The sequence below is a fragment of the Crinia signifera genome, chromosome 6 (genome assembly GCF_055691185.1).
Source record: "Crinia signifera chromosome 6, ASM5569118v1, whole genome shotgun sequence".
Lineage (NCBI taxonomy): Eukaryota > Metazoa > Chordata > Amphibia > Anura > Myobatrachidae > Crinia > Crinia signifera.
In genome coordinates, this window is record NC_139222.1 from 200,540,169 (window position 1) to 200,564,893 (window position 24,725).

At 41.3% G+C, this 24,725-nt stretch overlaps 1 protein-coding gene across 1 annotated transcript in view; it reads left to right on the forward strand.

Moving 5' to 3' along the window:
- Positions 1 to 1,713: 1,713 nt before the first annotated feature.
- The window catches only part of ENPP7 (ectonucleotide pyrophosphatase/phosphodiesterase 7), a 28,302-nt gene continuing 5,290 nt past the window's right edge, over positions 1,714 to 24,725 (forward strand). The window contains exons 1-4 of the mRNA XM_083148628.1: positions 1,714 to 2,008; positions 5,358 to 5,503; positions 16,545 to 17,168; positions 21,935 to 22,151. Coding sequence (XP_083004754.1) covers positions 1,759 to 2,008; positions 5,358 to 5,503; positions 16,545 to 17,168; positions 21,935 to 22,151 — 1,237 coding nt within the window. The 5' untranslated portion in view covers positions 1,714 to 1,758. The remainder of the gene's footprint in view (positions 2,009 to 5,357; positions 5,504 to 16,544; positions 17,169 to 21,934; positions 22,152 to 24,725) is intronic.

Consider the following 24,725-nt stretch of genomic DNA (forward strand, 5'->3'; position numbering starts at 1 on the left):
TCAAGCTACAGCAGTAAAAGGGGCTCCAGCAATGACGAGAAGGCATCCAACACATTGATAATTCTCCTGGTATTATCAGGTGCTCGTCTCCCTATGACAAAACCCACTTTGTCTTGGTGTACGAGGAGTGGGAGGAGAGGGTTGAGTCTATTCGCAATTAATTTTGGGTATCTTTTATGTCCATAATTAAGAGGGCTATCGGGCGATCACAGGAGATAGAGTTTTAATGACTTGTGCAGGTATAGGATCAAGAGGAGAGGTAGTAGAGTAGGAGGATAAGAAGATTGTGCATACTTCCTTTTCATTTGTGGGCTCAAATTAAGAGAAAGTGCCAGACGGTTGGTGGCATGAGAAGAGATGAGAGATTGGAAGTACGTTTGTTTGGCAGCGTCCAAAGAATTGCAGTAAGAGTGCTTTAATATCACTTTTTCATTTCTGTCTTCAATATTTTGCTGTTTTTAAAAATATTGAGTAAAAAAAGTTAAATTTTAGATATTTTTATGTTTTCCTGGGACACTTTATTAATGCACAAATAACATCTTGAAATGTATTGTCAGATGCTGACTAAGTGCCTCTTGTCGGAATAGTTTTTCTTTATTTTTTTCAAGGAATAGAAAGACATAGCAGGACCGGAGGGAATGGATAGACACAGGGAAGGATAATGATTAGAGATTTCTAAAGAATTTTTAAACAGGCCGAATAACTGAATTTGAACCCAAACAATTAAGAGTGGTTTTGCCAAAACACATTGATGAATTAGAACAGTGGTTCTCAAACTGGACCCCACATAGTTCACATTTTCCAGGTCACCCCACATGTGCACTCATTACTGACTGACACATTTTAAAAGATCCACAGGTGGGGCTAATTAGTTCACTTGATTCTGTGAGGAGACCTGCAATACATGCACCGTGTGGGGTCCTGAGGACCGAACTTTGAGAACCTGTGAATTAGAACTAGAGATGTGCAGGTTCCTTCCGGGTAAATCCAAGTAAATCCGAACCTGCACATCTCTAATTAGAACCAAGAGCAAAACCAAACCATAGGATCCCATTCACATCTCTAGTCTTATTGTAAGGGCTGAACAATAAAGGTTGGGGATGATACCTGCATAAGGGCACTTTGTTCTATTCTTTTATTACTGCAATGGAGACACCTACAAGCAAACCACTAGGTGTCAGAGTACAAGAAATGGTACTTCCTCATCTTTGCGGCCACAGCTTATGCTACGGAACTTATTTAGCGTAACCCGCACCACCCTGGGTACACGACACCCTCGTGTGTCCACGCCACCATCTATTACCTTTAGTAAAGTTGTGGTGAGTGAAGGGAGACACCAAGTCCAAAGCGTGGCGAGCGAAGCGAGCCCGCGAGGGGACAAGGTTGCTATTCTGAAAGCGTGTAATATAACTGGCGTAAGATGTCACCGCAAAGATGAGGAAGTATCCAAGAAATAATTGTTAATTGATTTAATTATATTTATTTTTTTGGAGAATCAATACCTGTATAGTGTTTATATAAATTACAATTAAATACAGTATGTAATAAAGCGGATTTGTAGGTTGTTGATGCCAAGTGTCATTGATTGGGACAGGGATCAATAGCGACTTGGCATTTGTCTACATGTTTGCTTTATCTCTAGCAGAGAACATTATCTATGAGAATAGATAAGGTATCTGGGAAAACTTTGTTCCCAGGCACTATAAACGCATGAACCTGAATGTCACTTGCTAAAATGCACAGTCAGTCCCAGCTACCATGAAGATGTTATTCTTCTGTGGGGTGGTCTCTGCTCTTCTGGCACTGAGCTCTTCCGTCCCCCTGCAACTGAAGAAGAATGCTCCTCACAAGCTCCTGCTCATCTCTTTTGATGGGTTCCGCTGGGATTATGATCAGGATGTTGATACTCCCAATATGGATATCATGAACAATGACGGAGTAAAAGCCAAGTACATGACACCAGCATTTATCACCATCACAAGTCCTTGCCATTTCACCTTGCTAACCGGTGAGTAATGACAGGGGAAGACTTCAGACTAAAAAGGAAATTTACTAAGATGGGAATAAGACTTCACATGTGATGTTGCTATGGGCAACCAATCAGAATCTACTTCTCATTTATTTAGCACCCTCTAGAACAGGGCTGGGCAACACCGGCCCTCCAGATGTTGATGAACTACACATCCCAAGATGCCTTGCATCAGTTTCAGCATGGCCACATAGCAAAACTAATGCAAAGCATCCTGGGATGTGTAGTTCATTAACATCTGGAGGGCCGGTGTTGCCCAGCCCTGCTCTAGAAAATAGTAGACAGGATCTTCTTGGTTGCCCATAGCAACATCACATGTGAAGTCTTATTTCTACCTTTGTATATTTCCCCCATTGTGTGAAATGCCCACAAAATGTAAGAATTCCCTGGATGTATGATGGGGTTCTACTGCAGATTTTTTACAGCTGTTTTATCGCTTCTTCACTAAATTTACACAGCTGCTTCTTGCCCTTCTAGAACCCTGCAGTCTGCTCCTAGCAGTCATTTTTCATCTCACCGCCCTGGCTGAAAATACTAAGTGATGCTGCGGTGGAGGTGTCTTAGTTTGAGGATCACTAACTGGTCAAACCCAGTCACACCTTTCCACCTTCCGCAGCCATGTCTGTTGTTAAACGTGTTGTCAGCTCTATATTACAGGAATAGAGGAGCTTTAGGAAAGCTACAGCCCTGCCGGGCAAGGACGGAGCAGCATAGGACAATTTTGTCTTTAAATGGTAATAAAGCATGAATACAAATTAACTAAGGGGTTACCATAGCAACTGGTTAGTATTTTCTTCTCAGAAATGCATTTAGATTCCCCTCACTGCTGATCCAATCATTAGGGAACCAAAACAATTATGATCCATAATGTACATACGCAAGACTAAGGGGTAAATTTACTAAGATGTGTATTCTACTTCACATGTGATGTTGCTATGGGCAAGTGGCCATGCACCCTTAAAATGCAATTAGGCCATTCCCCCTAAAAAATACCTGGGCCTGGCCAGGCTCTCTACAGCCCTGGCCATGCATGTCTGATAGACCACAGGCTGATAACAGTGTAAAACATATAGTAAACAAAAAAATAACACTAACATGTACCCAGATACCAGTGATTTGGTGAGGGTATCTCTGCATCCTTATGATGTATTCAAATATTGCATGCAAATTTGGGAGAATTTATCACAACCCGTCCACATCTGAGATACCATATTCATGCTATCGGTGCTACTTCCATATAAGCAAGAATGATAGCAACTCTGTCTACATCTGACTCAGACCACTGGAAGCACAACAAGGAGTGAATTAAAACTTAAGACTCTCTTTAGTTCCAATGGGGAAGAGGCTTAGCTCTACCTAGTCCGCACCATTATTGTATCACTGCTCAGATAACCTACTTAAAAGAATGGGTCATCCCACCGGATCAGGGAGATCTTCCTGTAGGTCTTCTTGAGAAAGCTGGTCTACATTTTACTCCACTTCATTTTTTACTTACCCGCTCTTTCCTTACTTGTAGAGTTTGGATAATGGCAGGTAAGATTTTGTATGATACTGTTTTAGATTCTAGCACCTCTCTCTGGCAAAATGTAGTCTTTTCGGAGATCTTTGTACTCAAGTTGATTGTCCTTTGGTGTAACCTCTATTGGTCAGGATGGAATTCTTCATGTGTTTTGATTTTTTGTCCTCCATGTATTGTCTTCCAGCAAAATTGTTGTATAGAGATAACTAAAGCTTTGTCCTGATCTTTGTACATGGTGAAAGGGTACTGCTCCTTAAGTCTGTTTTTCAGTGTATACATTGTCTCTGTTTGGGTGGCTTACTCCTGTCTTCTGTGCTCTAATAGAGGAGATTTGTGCAACCTTAGGTCTGGATGGATCAATGAGTACCTGTGTTAAGAATGAAGACGATAAATTTTCACAAAAATTTGTATTTATTTTTCAACATAATCTCCTTTCACGACAATACTCTTTCCCAATGTCCCTGCCATTTCTTTAAACCCTCTAAAAAAAGCTTCTGTCTCGACGATGACCTCCTCGTTTGAGCTGAATATTTTTTCCCACGAGCCACGTTTTTAGGTTAGGGAACAGAAAGGAGTCGCAGGAAGCCAGGTCAGGTGGGTATGGTGGCTGCGGCAACAATTCATAGTGCATTTCATGCAATTTGGTCACAACAATTCCAGATGAGGGAGCTGGTGCATTGTTGAGGTAGAAAAAAAAAACTAACCTATGAATCAATCTGAAATTTGGTATGGCGTTGTTTGAAAGATGGTAGCAACCACCTGTCTTCTAACACAGGTACTTATTGATCCACATAGATAGATAGATAGATAGATAGATAGATAGATAGATAGATAGATAGATAGATAGATAGATAGATAGATAGATAGATAGATCCGGAGTGGGATAGCACTCCTCACCATCACACAACTGGCTAGGTAGGGGGACAAGCTGTTTTGCCTTCAGCTAGCCCATAACATGATAAGTAATCATGATGTTTGGCACTATTGGAATCATTTACATGTTTGTGATTTACTCATGGCTTTGATTGCCATTCTTTTTCAATACAACAAAAATGTATTTAAAAAGGAGGTGTGATGATGATCTCTGTTCCTCAAAATATATATATATGGAGTGGAATTCCTGCTATATATATATATATATATATATATATATATATATATATATATATATATATATATATATATATATATATATATATATATATATATATATATATAGTCTGCTGGGAGCATCACTACCGGCAAAACGTAAGAGACAACTTTAAAGGGTGCCTTCCAGGGATCCCAGAACTCCAAGATCGCCACACATACTTAACATATGGAGGCACTCCAAATAAATGACACCAGTGTGTCATTTATTTGGAGTGCCTCCATATGTTAAGTATATATATATATATATATATATATATATATATATATATATATATATATATATTATACACTGTATATATACAGTATATATAACCTAGTAAGCTCACTGGAAGCAAATGCTTCGAAAGCTAGTAGATTTAGTTTCCAAAAGATGGCAGTGTTTCAGAGCCACACAGACACTAGACATATATATATATATATATATATATATATATATATATATATATATATATATATATATATATATATCCAAATACATAATAGTTTGTCATGTTGCTGTATAGAGCTATCACAATCATGACACTGGATATATAATACATACTGTACATCTGTGAAATCTATTTTGAGTAGGATTTGCCATATACAACAATATATAACAATACAGGTGTTGCGTCTTTTAAAAAAGTTTTGTTATTCTCTGGATGCTGTTTGTTACAGGAAAATACATTGAGAACCACGGAGTTATACACAACATGTACTTTAATACCACCACTGGAGAAAAACAAGCGTATTATCCCACACTGAGAGTAACTAAATGGTGGGACAATGGCAGCCTTCCTCTCTGGATTACAGCTCAGAGACAGGTAAGCTTGCGATTTGAGAGTGTGTATCATTGGTGGCTGTTTAGCCCAGAAAAGGATCATTTCTTCTTGCCTCACATTGTAGTGATACCAATTACTTTTTGTAGATATTATTTATCAAATATACCCTTGCCTGCTAGGACAATGGCTTCTATATGTCTACAGTAAAGTTACAGTGATCTAGCACTTTGTGTGGGTTCTGGCAAGTAGGTGAAAAGGATGCTGGGAAGGGATAAATACACCTAACTTTTTGCTGGAACTATTAGATGGTATGGTCTAGATGTGATTTTCCCATTTAATGTTACTGTGGACTAAATAATAATTATGGGTTGTACCCCTAAATGTTTTTTTTCCCAATAAATACTTGTCCAACCGTATTTAAATTTATTTATTGTGTCTGCCAGTACCATCTCTTCTGGTAGAAAGTTCCATTCTTTTACTGCCCTGACCGTAATGAAGCCTTTCCTTCTTCTCTTCTCTAGTCTGAGTGCCTGCCCACATGTCCTAGTCTCTGACCTGAAAGTAAATAGGGTTCCTGACAGTTTGTTGTATTGGCCCTTGACATTTTTGTACATGTTAAGGTGGCCATACACCTACAGATTTATTGTCAGATCAGGCTGGTTAAAACAAACACCTGGTTATATATGAGACAGTTGACCATTTGCTTGGAAATGCTGGAAAACTGAAAAACCGTCATTCAGAAATTACCAGATTTTTGTTCCAACCAGCCAGATCTGACAATAAATCTGTAGGTGTATGGCCACCTTAAAGCTTGTCTCCTCTTAAACATCTTCTTTCCAATGTAACATTCCTAATTAGGCTAATCTGCCTCATAGCTTAAAGATTCCATTCCTTTTATCAGCTTAGTTGCCCTTTTTTGGACTTTTTCCAGCTCAGTAATGTCCTTTTTTGTAGTGTGGAGCCCAGAAATGCACTCCAAATTCTAGTTGAGGATAATGTTAAATGCCAGGTAGACCACATCTACAGCATTGCCAATGTCTAGGTTCTGGCTGACATCCTCGTAAAAACTTATTAGGTCAGTTTGGCACAAATTATTATTTACAAACCCATGCTGGTTAGTGCTGATTATACTAATTATCTCTAAATATTCCTGGATCATAGATCTGAAATTCACTGGGTCATCTCTTTTTTTCTTTTTTGAATATCGGTACTACTTCCGCGAATCTCCAATCCTTTGGAACTATACCAGACAAAAGTAATTTATCAAAAATATAATGCAGAGGATATGCTCACTACTCCCTTAGTTTGGACCTGGTTATTTTTTTGTTTTGATTTTGCATAGCCTCTTGTGGATCTCCTCTTTTGCAAATACTATGTTTAGTTTTAGTGGTGCCTGTAGATTCCTCTGTCTGCTTCTCCCTAGTAAAGACAGAAAAGAAAAATGTATTTAGCCATTCAGTTTTATCCTTATCCTCAGTGATGCTATTTCCATTAACATTGGTTAAGGGTCTTTTTGTTCTCTTTTATTAATTTTTGCTATTAATGTATTTAAAACACTTTTTTTTTTTTTTTTTTGCTTTCAGTGGCTATTCGCTTTTCATTTTCCCTTTTATCTGCTTTGATTGCCTTTTAACAAACTTTATTTAAATATTTGTACTTAGTGAACGACTCCTCGCCTCATAAGCCTTATATAGTTTAACCATTTGAGTGCCAACATCTCTATGAGCGATTTTCAAAATATCCTCTAAAAATGTCCGCCTTCTCCCACCCCGCCTCCTCTTAAGTCTTCTCCATGGTGGTCCATGTATAAAATAAAAACATGAGTTGAAAAAGCTGACAGAGCTCAGTGAAACGCGTTGGTGGCATTCTGAGCAGACCAAGTGACATTGGACTGGCACAAGGTCTCATCCTCTACAAGGCTTAAAACATTGGATTGAAAACAAACACCATTTCACAGCAATCTCCATCCACCAAATTTGGGAAGCCCCACAAGGTCTCTCATCTTCCTCCAGCGGCCCTTTACCAACAGTGCACAACCGCATTCTAGTGAGGACTATCAGACCCAAGCTGGAAAAATCCCATACAATTAGTGGTGAGACTTTAATAGAGGACTTAAAATTAAGCCATGTATCTATTCCACCAATATAGGGCTGCTCAAATAAAGTACCTATCAATTGTTTTGAAATATTATTAATTTTTAATAAGATCGTTTTTTCTTCAGGCAATCCCATGCAATTCCATTTGTATATAATCCATTAGCACTGCTTTTTTTGTGTTTGTTTTCAGGTTGTTTGCTCCTTTTGTGATTCACATCAGTGTGGGTGGAGGTGTAGATGGCTTGCACTTGCACTGCTCATATACTTGTAAAACCTTAGTAGTGATGCAAGCCCGTTTCTGCTTTCTTCATTGAAACTCTGAGCTTGAACTACTTGTATAGCCAAGATCAGGGCTGCTGTCACAGATGAGACAGGGTGTGACAGACTGACTGCAGTACATTATTTGGGTTTCACTGTTCCTTATAGCAACAGGTTATGAGCTGCTAGTTATGTCATGGCTTTGCAGAAAAACCTTTTGCATAATTTATTCTAACATATATATTGGAGGTTGTGTAAAGCCTGAAGGTGGGAGTGTGTAAAGTCAGGTTAGTGCAAGGCAACCATAGGTCCATTCACATTTTACAGTCTCACCAACAAACACAAGTTAATATTGATGAATCTGATATTCAGACACTATTGATGCTTTAGTGTTGCCTATCACCAATGTATCTAAGTATAGTGATGTAGTAATCCTACTGTCATGCTGGCTCCGCCCATTATTGATTTGTTGCCACCCACATGAGACCACTTCCAGAAATTTTCCAGGGCCACTTTTAGTCCCCAATCAGCCCCTGGCTAATGCTATCGGATGATGTTACCTAATAGCGCCAAAGTTAAGCTTTTTGCAGCTTGCCAATGTAGGGCCTGATTCAGAGTTTATTGCTCACCTGCAAATCCGTACTAATGCACAGTCATTCGATAATTGAATAGATTGCATATTCACACAATACAGTTGTAATTGTTTAATTTGTGATGAAATACAGTATGTTTAGTGGAGCATGCAATAGATTTATGCAAGTAATTTAGTTTAGGCTCTAGGGGATTAAGAGTTCACCCCTTGAGTGGTGGGTTTTGCTGGGGCAGGACAAACCTACCAGGGCAGGTTTGTCCGGCCCCAGCAAAACCCACCACAGAACGTCAGAGGCCGCTCCCCCTTCCTCCCCCTCAGCTCCCCCTCCCCTTTCACCTTCGCTCCGGCGTTAGTACGCCGGAGCTCCGCTACCACCGCTGTACAATCCGCCGCTGTACAATCGCCGGAGCTGAGAGGTGATGGGGATTGAGGGGAGGGGACAGCAGAGCGGCCACTGGGGGGGGGTGCCCGGACAGGTGATGCGCCAGTGGTGCACACCTGGACACCACTGGCGCACACCTTCATTTTAGTGGTATGCCCGGAAATTTCCTGGGACAGCCCGCTGCGGCAGCGCAGCTGAGCCTAAGAAATTTCCGGGCATACCACTCAAGTGGTTAAGGGATGCTGTGGGTGGGGGATGGTTAGGCACTTATGGGGAAGGCTTCCAGGAGGGGGGGGGGGTAGGCTTAGGCTGCAGGCAAGGAAAGTTGGGGGGTATAGGGTACTTACGTGTCACCTGTCGTGATCTTTAGAATAAAGATGCAGTTGCAGGTCTTCTGATGTTGGCTTCTGAAACACTTGTAAACATGTGTAGGCCTGCGTTTGGGTGTCTAGAACCAGTCAGGGTGTGATTCAAGCATTATCTTAATCATAAATCCATTTCTTCTCGTAACTAAACCCCTGACAATTAAATCCAATGTGGCATAACTACAAATTTTGTGTTCCCCATGGGATTTTAGTGCCACTTACATATAATGCCTGCAATTGTGCCAATTGCACACAGAATGTCCCCAGTAATTCCAATTACACTCAATGCCCCAAGTAGGGATATTTACAAACAGAATGCACCTCATAGTGCCATTTACACACATAATGGCCCAGTATTGCCATATACACACAGGATGCCCCAGTAATTCAATTAATATAATACCACCAGTAGTCCATTGCATAATACACCCCATAGTTCCATTTCCATAAAGCCTCCAGTAGTGCCATGTATATAATGCCCTCAGTAGTTCCATATACCTAATGCCCCCAGTAATACTCACTGCCCTGGCCTCTGCTTCTGCCATTGTCTCCTTCCATCTCTGAGGGAAGGAGAGAGGAAATCATCCATCTCTCACCCCTTGCTAACTCCGACAGCCATTTCAAACATGGCACAGGCTTGTAAGCCAATAGGAGCTCGCGGCCCGGCAGCCAATCAATAACCTACTGGTATACTAGCTTGGAATGGCTGGAGGCGGCACCACATTTGAATTATAAAATGTGCCTACAGCTGGCTGTAGTGTGAGCAACCCCCGCACCACTAAGCCACCACGTAGGCAATGTGGCTTGTAGGTATGCCACTGTTGGCCAGCATGTAATACAGTCCTGAACGCTGGTGAAGTATACATGGTCTAATAATTATAGGGGGTCTTAGGGGAACACATTATAAGGGCACACCGACATACAAACACACACTATATATATATCCTCTCGGTATACCACCACCACTTTCAAGATACAGTATAAAAACAAATCATTGAAGTGATTTTAACATTTTAATAACAATTTTTTTTTAAAGAATAATCTTTTGCAGCATTTTTTTGGTCTCATAGTTCACAGATAGGTAATTTATCACAAAACAATCCGACGCGTTTCGTCAATAAGACCTCAACAGTGAAAGGGTTATTTTTGTATGATATATATATATATATATATATATATATATATATATATATATATACGGTTCTTATGTAGTATCTGGGCTGCCGATTTTGAAATCGGGTCCATCACATCGCATACGACTATATCGCATGCGATGCGATGCGATGGACCCGATTTTCCCATAGGATTCAATGTTAAAATGGACTGAGTACATTTTAACATGGAATTCAATGGGAAAAAGGGGTCCTTTTCATACCCCTACTATCCAAGTGGGCATGGAGTTGGACTTAAACCTGTGGCGAGCGTAGCAAACCACCGAGCCCGAAGCGTGGCGAGCGTAGCGAGCCCCGCGAGGGGACACAGAATACCGTCCCCTAGCGGGGCTTGCCATGCTTCGGGCTCGGTGGCTCGCTACGCTCGCCACAGGTTTATATCCAACTCCATGCCCACTTGGATAGTAGGGGTATGAAAAGGACCCCTTTTTCCCATTGAATTCCATGTTAAAATGGACTCAGTCCATTTTAACATTGAATCCTATGGAAAAATCGGGTCATCGCATCGCATCGCATGCGATATGGTCGCATGCGATGTGATGCGATATCGCATCGCATCGCACTGATTGTATGCCTTAAGTTAAGGCATACAATCAAAAAATCGGCAGCCCAGATACTACATAAGTACCATATATACAGTATATTGTTCAGTGACCAGGGTCACACTAACACACAAACCACAAACACACACACACATTACAAGGGAACACTGATGCACACATACAGGGACCGGGATCCGTTGCCGCTACTGATTTTCATATTTTGCACATTACCCAAATTACACTCATATTTATCACAATCTGCATCTCGGATGCAGGTTGGTTGTGATGAATTCTCTCAAATTCACATTGCAATAATTTAATACATTGTAAGGATGTATCAATTATTGCAGCAAAGACAGAGCTTGTGAGAAAGTTCTGTCCTCGTGAATACTCTTCACAGTTGCCGTGTCTACCCATCCTCCCCTTATTCTTACCTTCAGCGAGGACCAGTGATCTAGGAGGGTTGCCGGTTCTCTGTGCCCTGCTGTTTCCTGTCGGGGCTGTAAAGTAAGATGTCAGCTTTGCAGCATAACTTTATTGCACTCGGGGCCACAGCAGGATCACAGTGATCAGATAATCAGTTGCCTTCACCAGATCACCAGTGATCAGCCAGTATTTCCATAAGACACCCAATTGATCACATTGGCTGGATCCGAACTCATCCTTCAGTGCCAGCTAATGGCAGGTCTGCTTAATACTCAAGATAGCATTACTATCACAGGGATCCCTACTGATTTTTTTTTTTCAGTAAATTCAGGCAGATTGCATTTTCCATTACACAAATGCAAATTTAAGGGCTTAAAGGAGAATTTGTGAATTATCCAAATTGCACAAAATCAGGGTTGCCTACCTGACCATCTCCTTCGGGGAGAAAATGCTCTGTTCCTGGACTTCCCTGGTAATGTATGATTGCCATAACCTGTGGTGACACAACTTTCTTATCAATGAACTAGCTCCCCACAGGTGAGAGCAATCATATATTACCAGGGAATTCCAGGAACAGAGCATTTTCTCCCTGCAGGAGAGGGTCAGGTAGGCAACCCTGACATAAAGTCTGTGCAGCCCGTGCTTTATTTATTTACAGTTTCTTATATAGCGCAGCAGATTCCGTTGCGCTTTACAATAGTAGACAGTGATAAAACAAACTGGGTAACAGACAGACTTGGAGGTTAGAGGGCCCTGCTTTTAGAACTAGATTGCATCGTATCTAGTACAAAAAGCACGATGCTGTAGCACATTGTATGCTTTTTGTACTAGATGCTATGCAATCTAGTACTAAAAGCACGGAGTTCATTGCACCGTGTATGGGCAACTTTATACATTGTAATGTAATATTATTGATGTTTAGGTCATTTATTTGAATTGTTATGTGTAAATGTATATGCAATATGTGGTGAAGTAACCGTTTGTTTTCAGTTGGGGGTGAGATAATTCAAAGATGACAGGAAACCTGATTCCCTGCAACATAATAAAACGTTGGTGTCGACAGAGCTGTTACAGTGAAAATTACATATTATTAGCTATATTATTATATTATACCCTCCAACGTGACCCTCTCCATCAGGTACAAAATGCTCTGTTCCTGGACTTCCCTCTTAATTTATGATTGCCGTCACCTGTGTTGAACTAGTTCATTTACCTTTATAAGAAAGGTGTATTAACACAGGTGACGGCCATCATATAAGAGGGAAGTCCTGGAACAGAGCATTTTGTACTTAATGGAATGGATCATGTTGAAGAGTATGTTATATGCAATGTGACAGGGTCACTGGTATAGTAATAAAAGGCAGGTATATTTCCCTCAGGTTTTTGACATATGTGTTTCAAAACCCCAGGAGATTTGCTTGTTCTGCTGTGAGCTATTGGGCTTTTTATACGAACTGGTACAGGGTCCTGGAATTGGGTGGTATAAGAGAGGAGGTTTCACCATCTATCAGGCCCAGTTCAGGTCTTTGGGATGTTTACCTCACAAAAGGCTAATCAGTGCCTCCACCTGTGGGAGTTTTGTGAAAAGGCTGATAGACCAGTGGTTCCCAACCCTGGTCCTCAAGTACCCCCAACAGTGCACATTTTCCAGGTCACCCAGCAGGTGCACATATTATTCAGACACATTTTAAAGGTGGAGCTAATTATATCACTTGTGATTCTGTGTGGAGACCTGGAAAACATGCAGTTGGGGGTACTTGAAGACCAGGGTTGGGAACCACTGTGGTAGACTGAGAGAAAGGAGACACTGTGCAGTCTCTGGGGGTTATGCTGGTCACACATCAGACCAACTTTCCTCCAACCATCCAACTAGTTGGTTGGACTGAAAATCTGGTACTGTATGGGGGCAAATGCCAATAAGCAATTTGCTCACAAACTCAGGAGAATGGACAAAAACATTCAGTGAAATTTTTTAAATCAAATAGGTCCAAGTACAGTACATTGTCTGAGTGACAGTTGTCCATTTTCTGATTTGGGAAACAAATGACTTAATTACAAATTACATTTGCTCCTATCCAGTACCAGGTTTTTATTCCATCCAACCAACTAGTTGGATGGTTGGAGGAAGGTTGGTCTGATGTGAGGCCAGCATTATTCTGGTTGATTTGCAATGCTGCGAGTTAGCATAACTCAGCAACGTGAATTATTTGAAATTATGTGACATAAATGATTACATCACAAGCACTAGATTCCCGCCGCGCAGCTTTAAACATTGATTCTATCTGTTCTACACTTCTATTGAAAGTTATTTTTTATATGCTATACAGTGCACCTCAATAGGACATTCTTGGTCTTACCTTGCTTTTCTTTAATGTTTAGTGCCCAGTGGTACCACACCCCAGAGCATTAGTAAATATTTGTAATACTTAATAACTAAGGGGTATCTAATTTGTGATTGGTATCTATGCAACTGACAAACTCAAACCGACCTTACTTGCAAAATACTTACTTATCCAAAGCAAGATCCTGAAGGGCTAAAAGTAATTCCAATGTACCTACTTTTAAAAGAAGATTCCTGTTAATACTTACCTGGTTGTTACATAGTAAATTTTGGTGTCAGTGAACAGGATATGATTAAACAATGTCCGATCCTCAGATTCCTGTCAACATCGTGGCAAAGGTTTCTACCTATAACCATCACCTAGTAAACGATAACCTCCACAATGGAAGCAACGCCCATCAAGTTGCTATATTATTTGGCACTCCATGGCTACCAAACTGTTCCCGGAGATACCCATACACTGGGTACTTGTGCATTTAAAGATAGAATGCAATCAATGTTTTCATTATGGCCACTGAGTGGCACACATCAAGTGGAAATATTAATTGGGCAATTGAAAGGCCCTGCACATCAGGAGGAAAAGCATGGTCAGATGTAGAAAGACAAACGGTTGAGGACATTTACAAACAATTAACCAGCATATTCTATTCTAGAACAACTGCAGAGTTAAAGTCACCTTAACGCTCGGAAACAATGACTTTATGAGACGTTGGGGGAATTTCCTTTGGGGCTCTTTTTAAACCTAACATGTAGTGTACCTTGTCCCCTTGCATAGTTTGATGCGCTCACTATGCTTTGAGGATGGTGCCTTGCTGCACTCGGCACACTATTATTTTCTCCCTCTCTGCCCACTTAAAAAAAAAAATTATGAAAAATTCACAACAACCTTTTTCCATTTCGATCTTTTGCTTGTGTCGATCTGTCCCCATGTCAACTCAATGCATGTCGCCCATTTCCATATGTTGACCTTCTACCAATAGTAGTCGACTGATTGACTATCGATCCTAGACACTGTTCACCTAATGACCGCATTATCCTGGTGAAGGGGAATTATGTCCCCAAAATGTTCAAGTTTCAATTTATATGTCAATCCAGTAGATGGTATGGAATCTAATTCCCCTGGGTATCCCTTGATTCACCAAGTTACAGCAAGCAGTCAGTCATTCAGCTCAAGATATAGATACAGTATGACCACAGAGAGTAAATCCATCACAACTAGCTTTTTGTGGTTCCAGATTCAGTTATAGACCTTAATTTACATACAAACAAATTAAAATCTTCTGAGCATGTGTGAACATTTGCTTATCAATATTTTAATTTATATAAAGACATACATTATTACCTACAAGTAACTGTATATATTAATATTTATTCTCTAGAGGGCAGTATTACTTTACATAAAATAATACATTATAATAAGGTAATCTATCAATCTTGTCAATTATCTAGAGTTCATTATTTATAGTATACAAAGATAATCACGGGCCACTTCTCACTTGGAAATATAATTGGACAACATTCCTTACAAAACCTTTAACTCACTACCCACTAAATCATAGAAGATATAATTGCTTACATTATCTTTAGTGAAATGTCTAGTTACATTCTTTGACCTTATTCTTATGTTGTTTGTCATAATCTTGAGTATATTTCAACAAACCTAGAACACTAGTTGTCAAAACAAAAACTGCTCTGAACAATTCTGATTTAATAACGGGCACCAAGACAAATTCTACAAGCTATGTTTACGCATGATGCAAGTTAATATACTGTATATTATAAAGTCGCTGGTCATGTTACTTGCAACCTTTTATGTGTCTTGTTCACAAGCATCTTTTTGTGTTAAACACTTAAGGAAACATTGCAAATATTGGAGAAGATTCTGGTTCCCTCGCAATAATGCGAGTTCAGCTCCGTCCCAATGTTTTGGGGACTGTGCGTGGTCTGTTATGCACATGTGCAGCCCACATTTGCGAATGGCTTCAGTGACTTGCATAGTCGATAAGTCGTTTGGAAACATTGGGGCAAGCCGGAGGCGGGAATGGGACTCGCCCAGCGTTTTATGGGCGTCCCCATGAAAACAATGGGTGTGTCCATGTGTACGAAGGCAGGCCAATGCCTGCCGGGGGTCAGGCGTCTGACCTCACAGGATTTTAGCCACCCGCCCCATCTTCGGCCAGCCGCACATAAATGAAAGTCAGTTTTCACTGACTTCTATTTGCGAAATGCGCAAATGGGGATGCGTTTTCGTTACACATCCCCTCGGGGAATCGGCAGCGGGGAAGGGCTGGTATTCGGCAGGGCGGCATCTCAGGTGCTCGGTAAGCTGTGATGTTACCGAACAAACCAGGATTGGGCCCATTGTTTACAAATAAATGTTGTGATTTAATGTGTACAACAGTGGTTCCCAAACTTTTTTGAATCACAGCACCCCGGAGTATCTTTTTTTTTTTTCACGGCGCCCCTAGGATAAAAAAGTTTTGTATTGAGAAATTTAGAAAACAATATTAAATTATATAAATTGTGTTTATATGTCATGCTATTACACAAGTACCTAAAATACACATCACAATATAAGATGGCACTACTGTCTTTGTAAAATTAATTCTGCCGAGGAATAACAGACATCCACATGAGCAAAGCCACAGACAGATGCTAGTTTGAAATAATAGAATAATTAAAAATGTAAATTTGGTATGATCATGCATGAATAAAACTCTCCAGCCATTAAGTAGTTAATGATCATTAAAAGAATGTCTTTTATTGTCTTTAAATGGTTAATTTTCTTAAAGATCCTAATGTTGTAGTCTTACACCATTTAAAAAATGATTACATTTGTGTAACATATGTGGCGTTATTTATTTCCTAAGAAATATTTTCCCTCTCTAATATATGGTTTTCTCTGTCAGGGACTAAAAACCGGATCGCTCTTTTTTCCGGGGGGTAATGTCACCTACCAGGGTGAAGCAGTGTACAAGAGCAAATTGGAAAGCAGAAATTACAAGTATGATAATGAAACAGAGTGGGAAGAGAATGTTGAAACAGTGATGAAATGGTTCACTGAAGACGATCTGGACTTTGTGGCTCTGTATTTTGGAGAACCAGATGTCACAGGACACAAGTATGGGCCAGAAACTCAGGAGCGTAAAGACATAGTCAGACAAGTGGATCGCATGGTTGGCCATATACGGCGCAGAGTACAATACTATAACTTGGAGTCTAGACTCAATATTATTATCATAGCAGATCATGGCATGAGTGAAGTACAAAAAAACAATGAAGAGATTCTCTTGAGTGATATCGAAGGCTTCTCCATGTCCGACCTTCAGTTTCAATTACTGGATTATGGTCCAGTTGGACTTTTATTTCCTAAAGAAGGGAAAACGGAAAAGGTTTATCAAGCCTTAAAAGGTGCCCATCCTAAACTGCACGTCTACAAGAAAGAAGATTTCCCCCCTAGGTTGCATTATTCCAATAATGTGAGAATCACCCCTTTAGTTCTATATGGTGACCCGGGATATGTTATCCATTCGGTAAGTTGTGTTTTTTTTTAATTATTTTTATATCTCTGGTCGCTGATGAAAACGGGACACTGACAGTTGGTTGCCAACTATCGAATGATTTCTCTCCTGCACCCAAGGCTGCGATTGGATGATTATGCAAATTATCCATTAGCAGCTGTGCGGGGGAATTACAGGTGCGAGGTGGGGCAGCCAGCACTGCGGGCAGCGTTTGGTCCACACACAATGCTGCGCAATTGGCAGGGTTGCCTGTGGACCAGAATAAGGTCCATAGTTAGAGCACACGGTTTATAAAACGGTTAACTGGCCCTTACAAATAGGAATATTTATACTCAATAAAGCACATTTCACAATATGAATTATTTTTTTACTAAAGGGATATAAGCTATACGAACTTTGTAAGGATGGATTCGCCTTTGACATACAATAATACATTATGGGCCTTATTCTAGTTCACTCTTTCTGACAAAATCCTTCTTAGATGTGCAGAGAGAATTAGATTTGGGTGAGTTATTTTGTTTCTGTGCAGGGAAAATACTGACTGCATGATTTTACACTTCAATATAGATCTCACTTTGAAGTAAAACCCCACCCAAATCTAATTCTCTCTGCACAAGTTACATCTGCCCCACCTGCAGTGCACATGGTTTTGACCATCTAAGAAGGATTTTGTCAGAAAGAGTGAACTGTAACACGTCCTGTAACTTTCTCCAAGGCTAAAGCTGGCCATACATCAGAAAGATCGATCTTAAGATTGATTGTGCTGATGATTGTGTACAATTTCCCTTGAAATCCCCGGCAGTCCTTGGTGGTTTTTGGACACACAATCTACACACAATCCATCATACAATCCATCTGCTGCATGATTGTGTACACAAGATGTGCACACAATCTGCATACAATCCATCATACAATCAGTCATACAATCCATCTTATGATTGATTGTATGATTGTGTACACAAGATGTGCACACAATCTGCATACAATCCATCTTACAATCAATTGAGATTGTATGATTGGGTACAATATCTTTCTGATGTATGGCCACCTTTAGACACCAAAGCCACTACTTCCTGAAACTATGTCTGTTTATAGTTGTGAATAAGTTGTGTCTTGGTTTGTCTTTCTCTGTAACCGTTTCCAAGCACAATAAGATCTCAAATGCATAATCCAAGGACTTGTCATATACTGTAGATAGTAACATTTTAAAACTCCCTAACTGCCAATATACTCCTTATTTAAAGGGGGAAACATATTTACTCAAAATTTACGTAAGGTAAGTTGGTGGGCAGTACAAACAAAGCATAGCATTAAAAATATTAAAACCAGGGCCAGCTGCCCTTCAACATTACAGGATGAACCTTCTACTTGACATCCCTGTATGGAAAAACAACTCGCAAGGATAGCCAGCCACTAGCCCTAACCATTGCGGAGCACAAACTCAACTTAAAAATAAATGCCAATTAGCTCCCATTAAAAAAAAAAAAAACTTAGAATGGGATTTCATGCGACCGTGAAGGCAGGACCCAAGTGGACTGTGGTGCCCTTTATGCTGCTGATGCCATGCCATACGCCTCCCCTCTGCATGAGAAACATCCCAGGACACACAAAAACCCTTAATCCAATGTACAGCCATTCAGAACGTATTTGTCACAGCCTCCTGGACTGCGGTGGTCACTTACCGGGTCCGGGGGCGTGGGTGGTGCGAGCGCCTTCTCTGGGCTCAGCGGCGGCTGCGGCGGGTCTGGGGCGGTGTGCAGGGCTGTCCGGGTCAGGGCGCTGGGTTCCCCGCTGGCAGCAGAAGTTTCCCGGCTGCGCCGAAGGAAACAGGCGTCAGGGCTCTGTCGGGCAGGCGGGTGCGCGCTCACTAGGGGCGCGCGCGCCGCTCTCATGCACTTTTAAAGGTACAGGCAGGAAATTAGGGGTTTTGCCTGCAGGGATAAAAGGAAGTCCCTGACAGGTAAACCCCGCCAGAGTATAGGTTCACTTTGCCTACTCCAGCGTTCTGATACTGTGTTCTCTGTTACCGACCCGTGCTATTCCTGAATACTCTATTGCCAAATCCCTGTGTACTGACTACCGTGCTTCACTGTGTACTGACCCGGCCTGAACTGACTCTCCGATTGTCCGACCTCTGATACTGTGTCCCACCGATTGTTACTGACCCGGCTTGTCCCTGACTATTCTTTGCTGCATCCCTTTGGTACCGCTTTGCCCATCTGGTGTTGACCCGGCTAGACAACCACGTCCATATACACCCAGCACTTCCACTCACTAGGGAAACCTATCCAGGGGGCCGCGACCGACGTGTCGGGAGCCGCAGAAGCCCAAATCCCGCTTGGAGGGGTCACTGGCAGAAAACCCCCGGCACGGTTAGACTCCGCGCCCCTGTGGTAGGTCAAGCCAATTCCCGAGTGGAAGTGTACCCAAGTTGTGTGACAGTATCCAAACAAAGAAGAGCTCACACACAACAACCTACAAACTAACACAAACTACCTATCAAGAGGGAGGGTGGGCAAGTGAAAAAATTCCTGACTATGAAAGATAAAGAATGCCCCCTAGCAACAAAACCCTGCCACACCATTGGCTATAATTCACACCTAGCAACTTGCTAACCCATACTGCTACTAGAACAATTCAGAGTGCCCAGCCTAGAGGGTTACTACACTCCTGTCACAGTTTATTAACTCCATTTACTTTCCAGTGTAAATGCCGGAGATAGGCCCTGGATATTTAGAACTGCATTTTCTCTTTTTCTATACTGGTTCATTAGTGTTCACTAAACCTACAGTATATATAACTGCTATCTCCTTGGAATCTGAAATAGAGCAGTTTATAGCAGGACAAATATGTCAATGACCATTCATAATCTAATCTAGTTAATTTCCTACTCTCAAAGCTAGTTAGATCTATATATATTTCTAGTGTATGTGTGTCACCTAAACACTGCCATCTGTTGGCGGCAAGTGAAACTACATCTCTTTCTATCACATTAGCTAGCTTTTAAAGCATTTGCTTTGAGTGGGCTTACTAGTTAATATACATACTGTATTACTACAAGTTACAGAATAATATTTAGTTTCTAGAGGGTAGTATTACTCTACATAAAATAACATATTTTAATGAGATATATTGTCAATTATATCAGTTAACAATAGTTCATTATTTATAGTCTAAAAAGAGTATCATAATTGTAATGTGTTATATCCCTTAGAACTGAATTACCCAGAGTGAGGCACACTGATGCTTTACATGATGATATACAGATAGTGTGGTTCTGTAATAAACAAATATACAGTCACTCATGAGTTACCTACTTCCCATTTATTCTGATTTAGATAGTAAAGTTCTGATTTGTGGAGACCATCCAACAGAAATTGAAGCCTACAATAAATAGGACTTTTTTACATATTTACCGTATATACTCGAGTATAAGTTCACCCGAATATAAGCCGAGGCACCTAATTTTACCACAAAAACTAGGAAACTTATTGACTCAAGTATTAGCCTAGGGTGGGAAATGCAGCAGCTACTGGTAAATTTCCCTGTATAATAATACAAGGACACCACAGGCTGCTCCCCCTGCATAATAACAGGACACCACAGGCTGCTCCCCCTGCATAGGACACCACAGGCTGCTCCCCCTGCATAGGACACCACAGGCTGCTCCCCCTGCATAGGACACCACAGGCTTTTACTGACCTCTTGCATCCCCTGTACTGGGGGGAGTTGCTGCTGCCGCTGAACTTCTCCAGGGAGGTAGGGAAGGTGCTGTGCCCCTGTCTGGCTCCACAGGGGTGGGAGGTGGTGCGTGGCCGCCGCTGCCCTGCTCCACGGCAGAGGTAAACTGCTGAAGGGCGGTAGGGGGGTGCCGCTGACTGGCTCCATGGAGGGAGGGGGAGTGTGGTGTGCGGCCGGCACTGACTTCCTTCTGCGCTGCCCTGTTGCTCTGCAATGGCCAGGCCTCCTGCACCATACATGTCCTCAGTGCAAGAGGCTCGTAGCCATGTTCACGTAGTCACGGCCATCTTCCCTAAGCCGCGGCTACATCATTAAAGCCACTGACTCGAATATAAGCCGAGTGGGGCTTTTTCAGCAAATAAAAAGAGCTGAAAAACTCGGCTTATACTCAAGTATATACGATAATTCATATTCATGGGACAAACCTTCAGCCATAATCATTGGTGGCTCTTACCCTTTTGGAGGAGGGAGGCTGCCACAATGTGGCAGGGAGGGAACACCTCCCAATGAGACTGCCTTGAGTGACTGGCAGGCCGGACTTTCAATAGGAAGTCACTGCCAGTCACAGTGAAGCTAGAGCAGTCTCACAGACTGCATCTGGCTTCACTTTAGGCAGAGACAGTGGTGGATTTTACCTGGTGGGGGGCTGCAGCCCATAGGTAAAAACCGCCACAGGCTATAATCTATTATTTTCTTTAAGCGCCTAGATCCAAAATATTAGATAGTATATAACATGGGTCTTCAAACTGTGGCCCTCCAGATGTTATGAAACTACAAATCCCAGCATGCCTTGCCACAGTTTTGCTATAAGGGAGTGTTAAAACTGTGGCAAGGCATGCTGGGATTTGTAGTTTCACAACATCTGGAGGGCCACAGTTTGAAGACCCATGGTATATAAAGTGTATATTTGTATATTTTATTATGGAATGATGTGCATTTTATTTTTATCATATCTGTATTTAATTGTTATCAGATTTGTTTGATGTGTAAACAGTAAAGTAGGTTTCCTTATCAAAACTTTTCTTATTATTTCATAGATTTTTCAGTTCCAGTTTAATAAAGGTGAACATGGATTTGATCATGAGGCCATGGACATGAAAACTATATTCCGAGCTGTTGGCCCCTCTTTCAAAAAGGGGCTGGTAGTGGAGCCTTTTGAGAGTGTCCATGTGTATGCCCTAATGTGTGAACTGTTGGGAATAACACCAGAGCCTCATGATGGATCACTGGAGGTTACACAGAACATGTTGACAGGTTTGATTCTATGTTTGATATTGATACAAGACCATATTAATTCCAATAGATAACATGTTTTTACTATGTCTAAAAGGAAAGGGTCATAAGATCCCACTGCTCATGGCAAAATGCTATAACTTGTACATGTTGAGTATCCCTTATCTGAAATGCTCGGGACCACAAGCATTTCGGATATGGAATTTTTTTAATATACTTAACTGGTCCTCCCAATGCTCCCACGGCATCCTTTAGGATTTTCTTCAGCAGTCCCAGTGGTGCATTGCGTGAGTTTGCAGTCGCGGCGTTGACATCACCGGCGCACCAGCGCAATGCACTCCTGGGACCTCTAGAGATACTGAAGAGGATCCTGAAGGCCACCGTGGACATCGGGGGACTTGGTAAGTATGAAAACAACAGGGGGGGGGGGGGGGGGAATCCGAAATATTCTAAAAAAAAACAACTATTTTTGGGGGAATATTTCCGATAAGAGATCTCCGGATACGGGAGACTCTACCTGTACTGAAGTTGAATTGAAATTCCTCATGCTTTTATTACAATAACATGTCCGATTGGCCCTGAATTCTCCTCAAGGACCAGCATTGTTATTCCTAACCTGCCGAGTTCACTAGAAAGAGGGCAGGATCCGGGTGTAGCCTCCACAATACCCGAATATGTGCAAGTCTCATGGAGGTTCCAGGAGAGTAGACAAGTATGGGTAATCCAGCCTTGGTCAAGATAAGCCTATGTTTTCATATATCTAGCTCCACATAGACTTCATTTCATGAAAATGAACTTTCCTTATATGAGAATGAATCATTATAATCCATTTCCTCCTCTTTGTTTATTAAGTGTAGATATGATTAATATGTGTATGACTCTGCATTGCCCACATCCATTTTCAGAGCCATAAAAAAAAAAAGATTTTATTGGGCAATTTATTGAGTCTCTTGCCAGTAATGTGGCTCTGATGATGGTTTGTACCCACTAAAAGTGAACAGTATAAGAGATATCTTAGGCTATCACTACACTGCCAGATCCTAACCCAATTGCCTAAAGCACTTGTGCAGCTAATGTGTAATGCATGTTCAAGCATGATTTGGGTGCAAGGAATAGAAATACAGTTGGTTGTTGGGGCAGGTAGGAAAAAAAAGGGATCTGATGGTATGGGGAACAAAGTGAGACATGCATACAAAGGAAGAGAAGGAAAAGAACACGGACCCATTATGGGGAGCAGTAACACAATGTGGATTGGTGGCTATGCAAACTGATACATGTATTGGAGGATACAGAAATATGAGAAGTTGGTATACATACAAAATTGAACACACTGGGGCAGAGATACACAAGGTGGGGCCAGAGATGTACACATGCTGGAAGGGATACAGCCCAAGATACAGTAATCATTGAATTTGCGATGCTGGCCCAATAATTTGGCACTCCTGATCCCAGATGGACCCAAGTCATTGTGGTCAATACACTCTATACCAGGGGTCCTCAAACTATTTTGCTCTGAGAACCCATTAGACATAAAAATAATTACAGGACCCCAGCAAGTTACTGCAGAAGGTCATCACTGACTGAGATTAGAAAAGTAATCAGCCTGATGGTCAGCAACATGGAGTCGCGACCCCATGCTGAGAAGGTCAGGACCCACTTTGGGGTCAGGGTCCACAGTTTGAGAACCGCTGCTCTATATCAATGGTCTTTAATGGTAGCAAAGATGACTAATGTACTGTAGTTATAACATATCTTATTTTCCTTCATTTCAAAAGGATATGTTAAAACAGGGGTTCCCAATCTTTTTCTACTCACAGCACCCTAGAGTATCAGAATTTTTCCACGGCACCCCAAGGCCCCCAAAAATATATATATCAAATTAAGTAGGTTCAGTTATGTGGTAAAGGGTAGGATTTGGTTCTGATTGTACACATATTATGATTGGCAGCCACCAGCACTGGTTCTGTCCAGAAATAATTGATCATAAATAATTTGAAATGGTCCTGGACGACCAACCCGAGGCACCCCTGCAAGTGTCCCGAGGCACCCCAAGGAGCCTAGGCGCACAGTTTGGGAACCACTGTGTTAAAAGTTAACCTGCATATGAATCTACAGTATCTACATCCCAGACATGTTAAAATTATTTAAGAAAGGGTATTTTGACAGAAGGAGTATTTTAAAAAGATATGTGGCTGCAATCTTGGTGTAATAGTATTAGTCTTAGTATTAGAGATACTATACTTGCCAAAGTGCTGGGAAATGGTGCAGATGATTCAATGTTAATGTATTTATCTCTCATTCCTTTTTTCCCTAAAAATGTAACCGTGTAATGTGGGCTAGGTGAAATGAAGGGAGATTGGTAGACTAATGAGGGGGAGAGGGAGATTGCTGCTATTTCAGGGAGTCTCCTGCAGAATGCAGGAGGGTAGGCAACTATGCCTCAATGTCTTTTTGAATATGGTGCCTGCAGTGGACAAAGCAGTGCTAGAATCTTCTGAGATCAACCCCATATTTCTGAGGAATAACCAGAGATATGACACAACTAGCAGCAAGATAAGCAGGTAAACATGTTGTTAAAAAGCACGATGATAACAT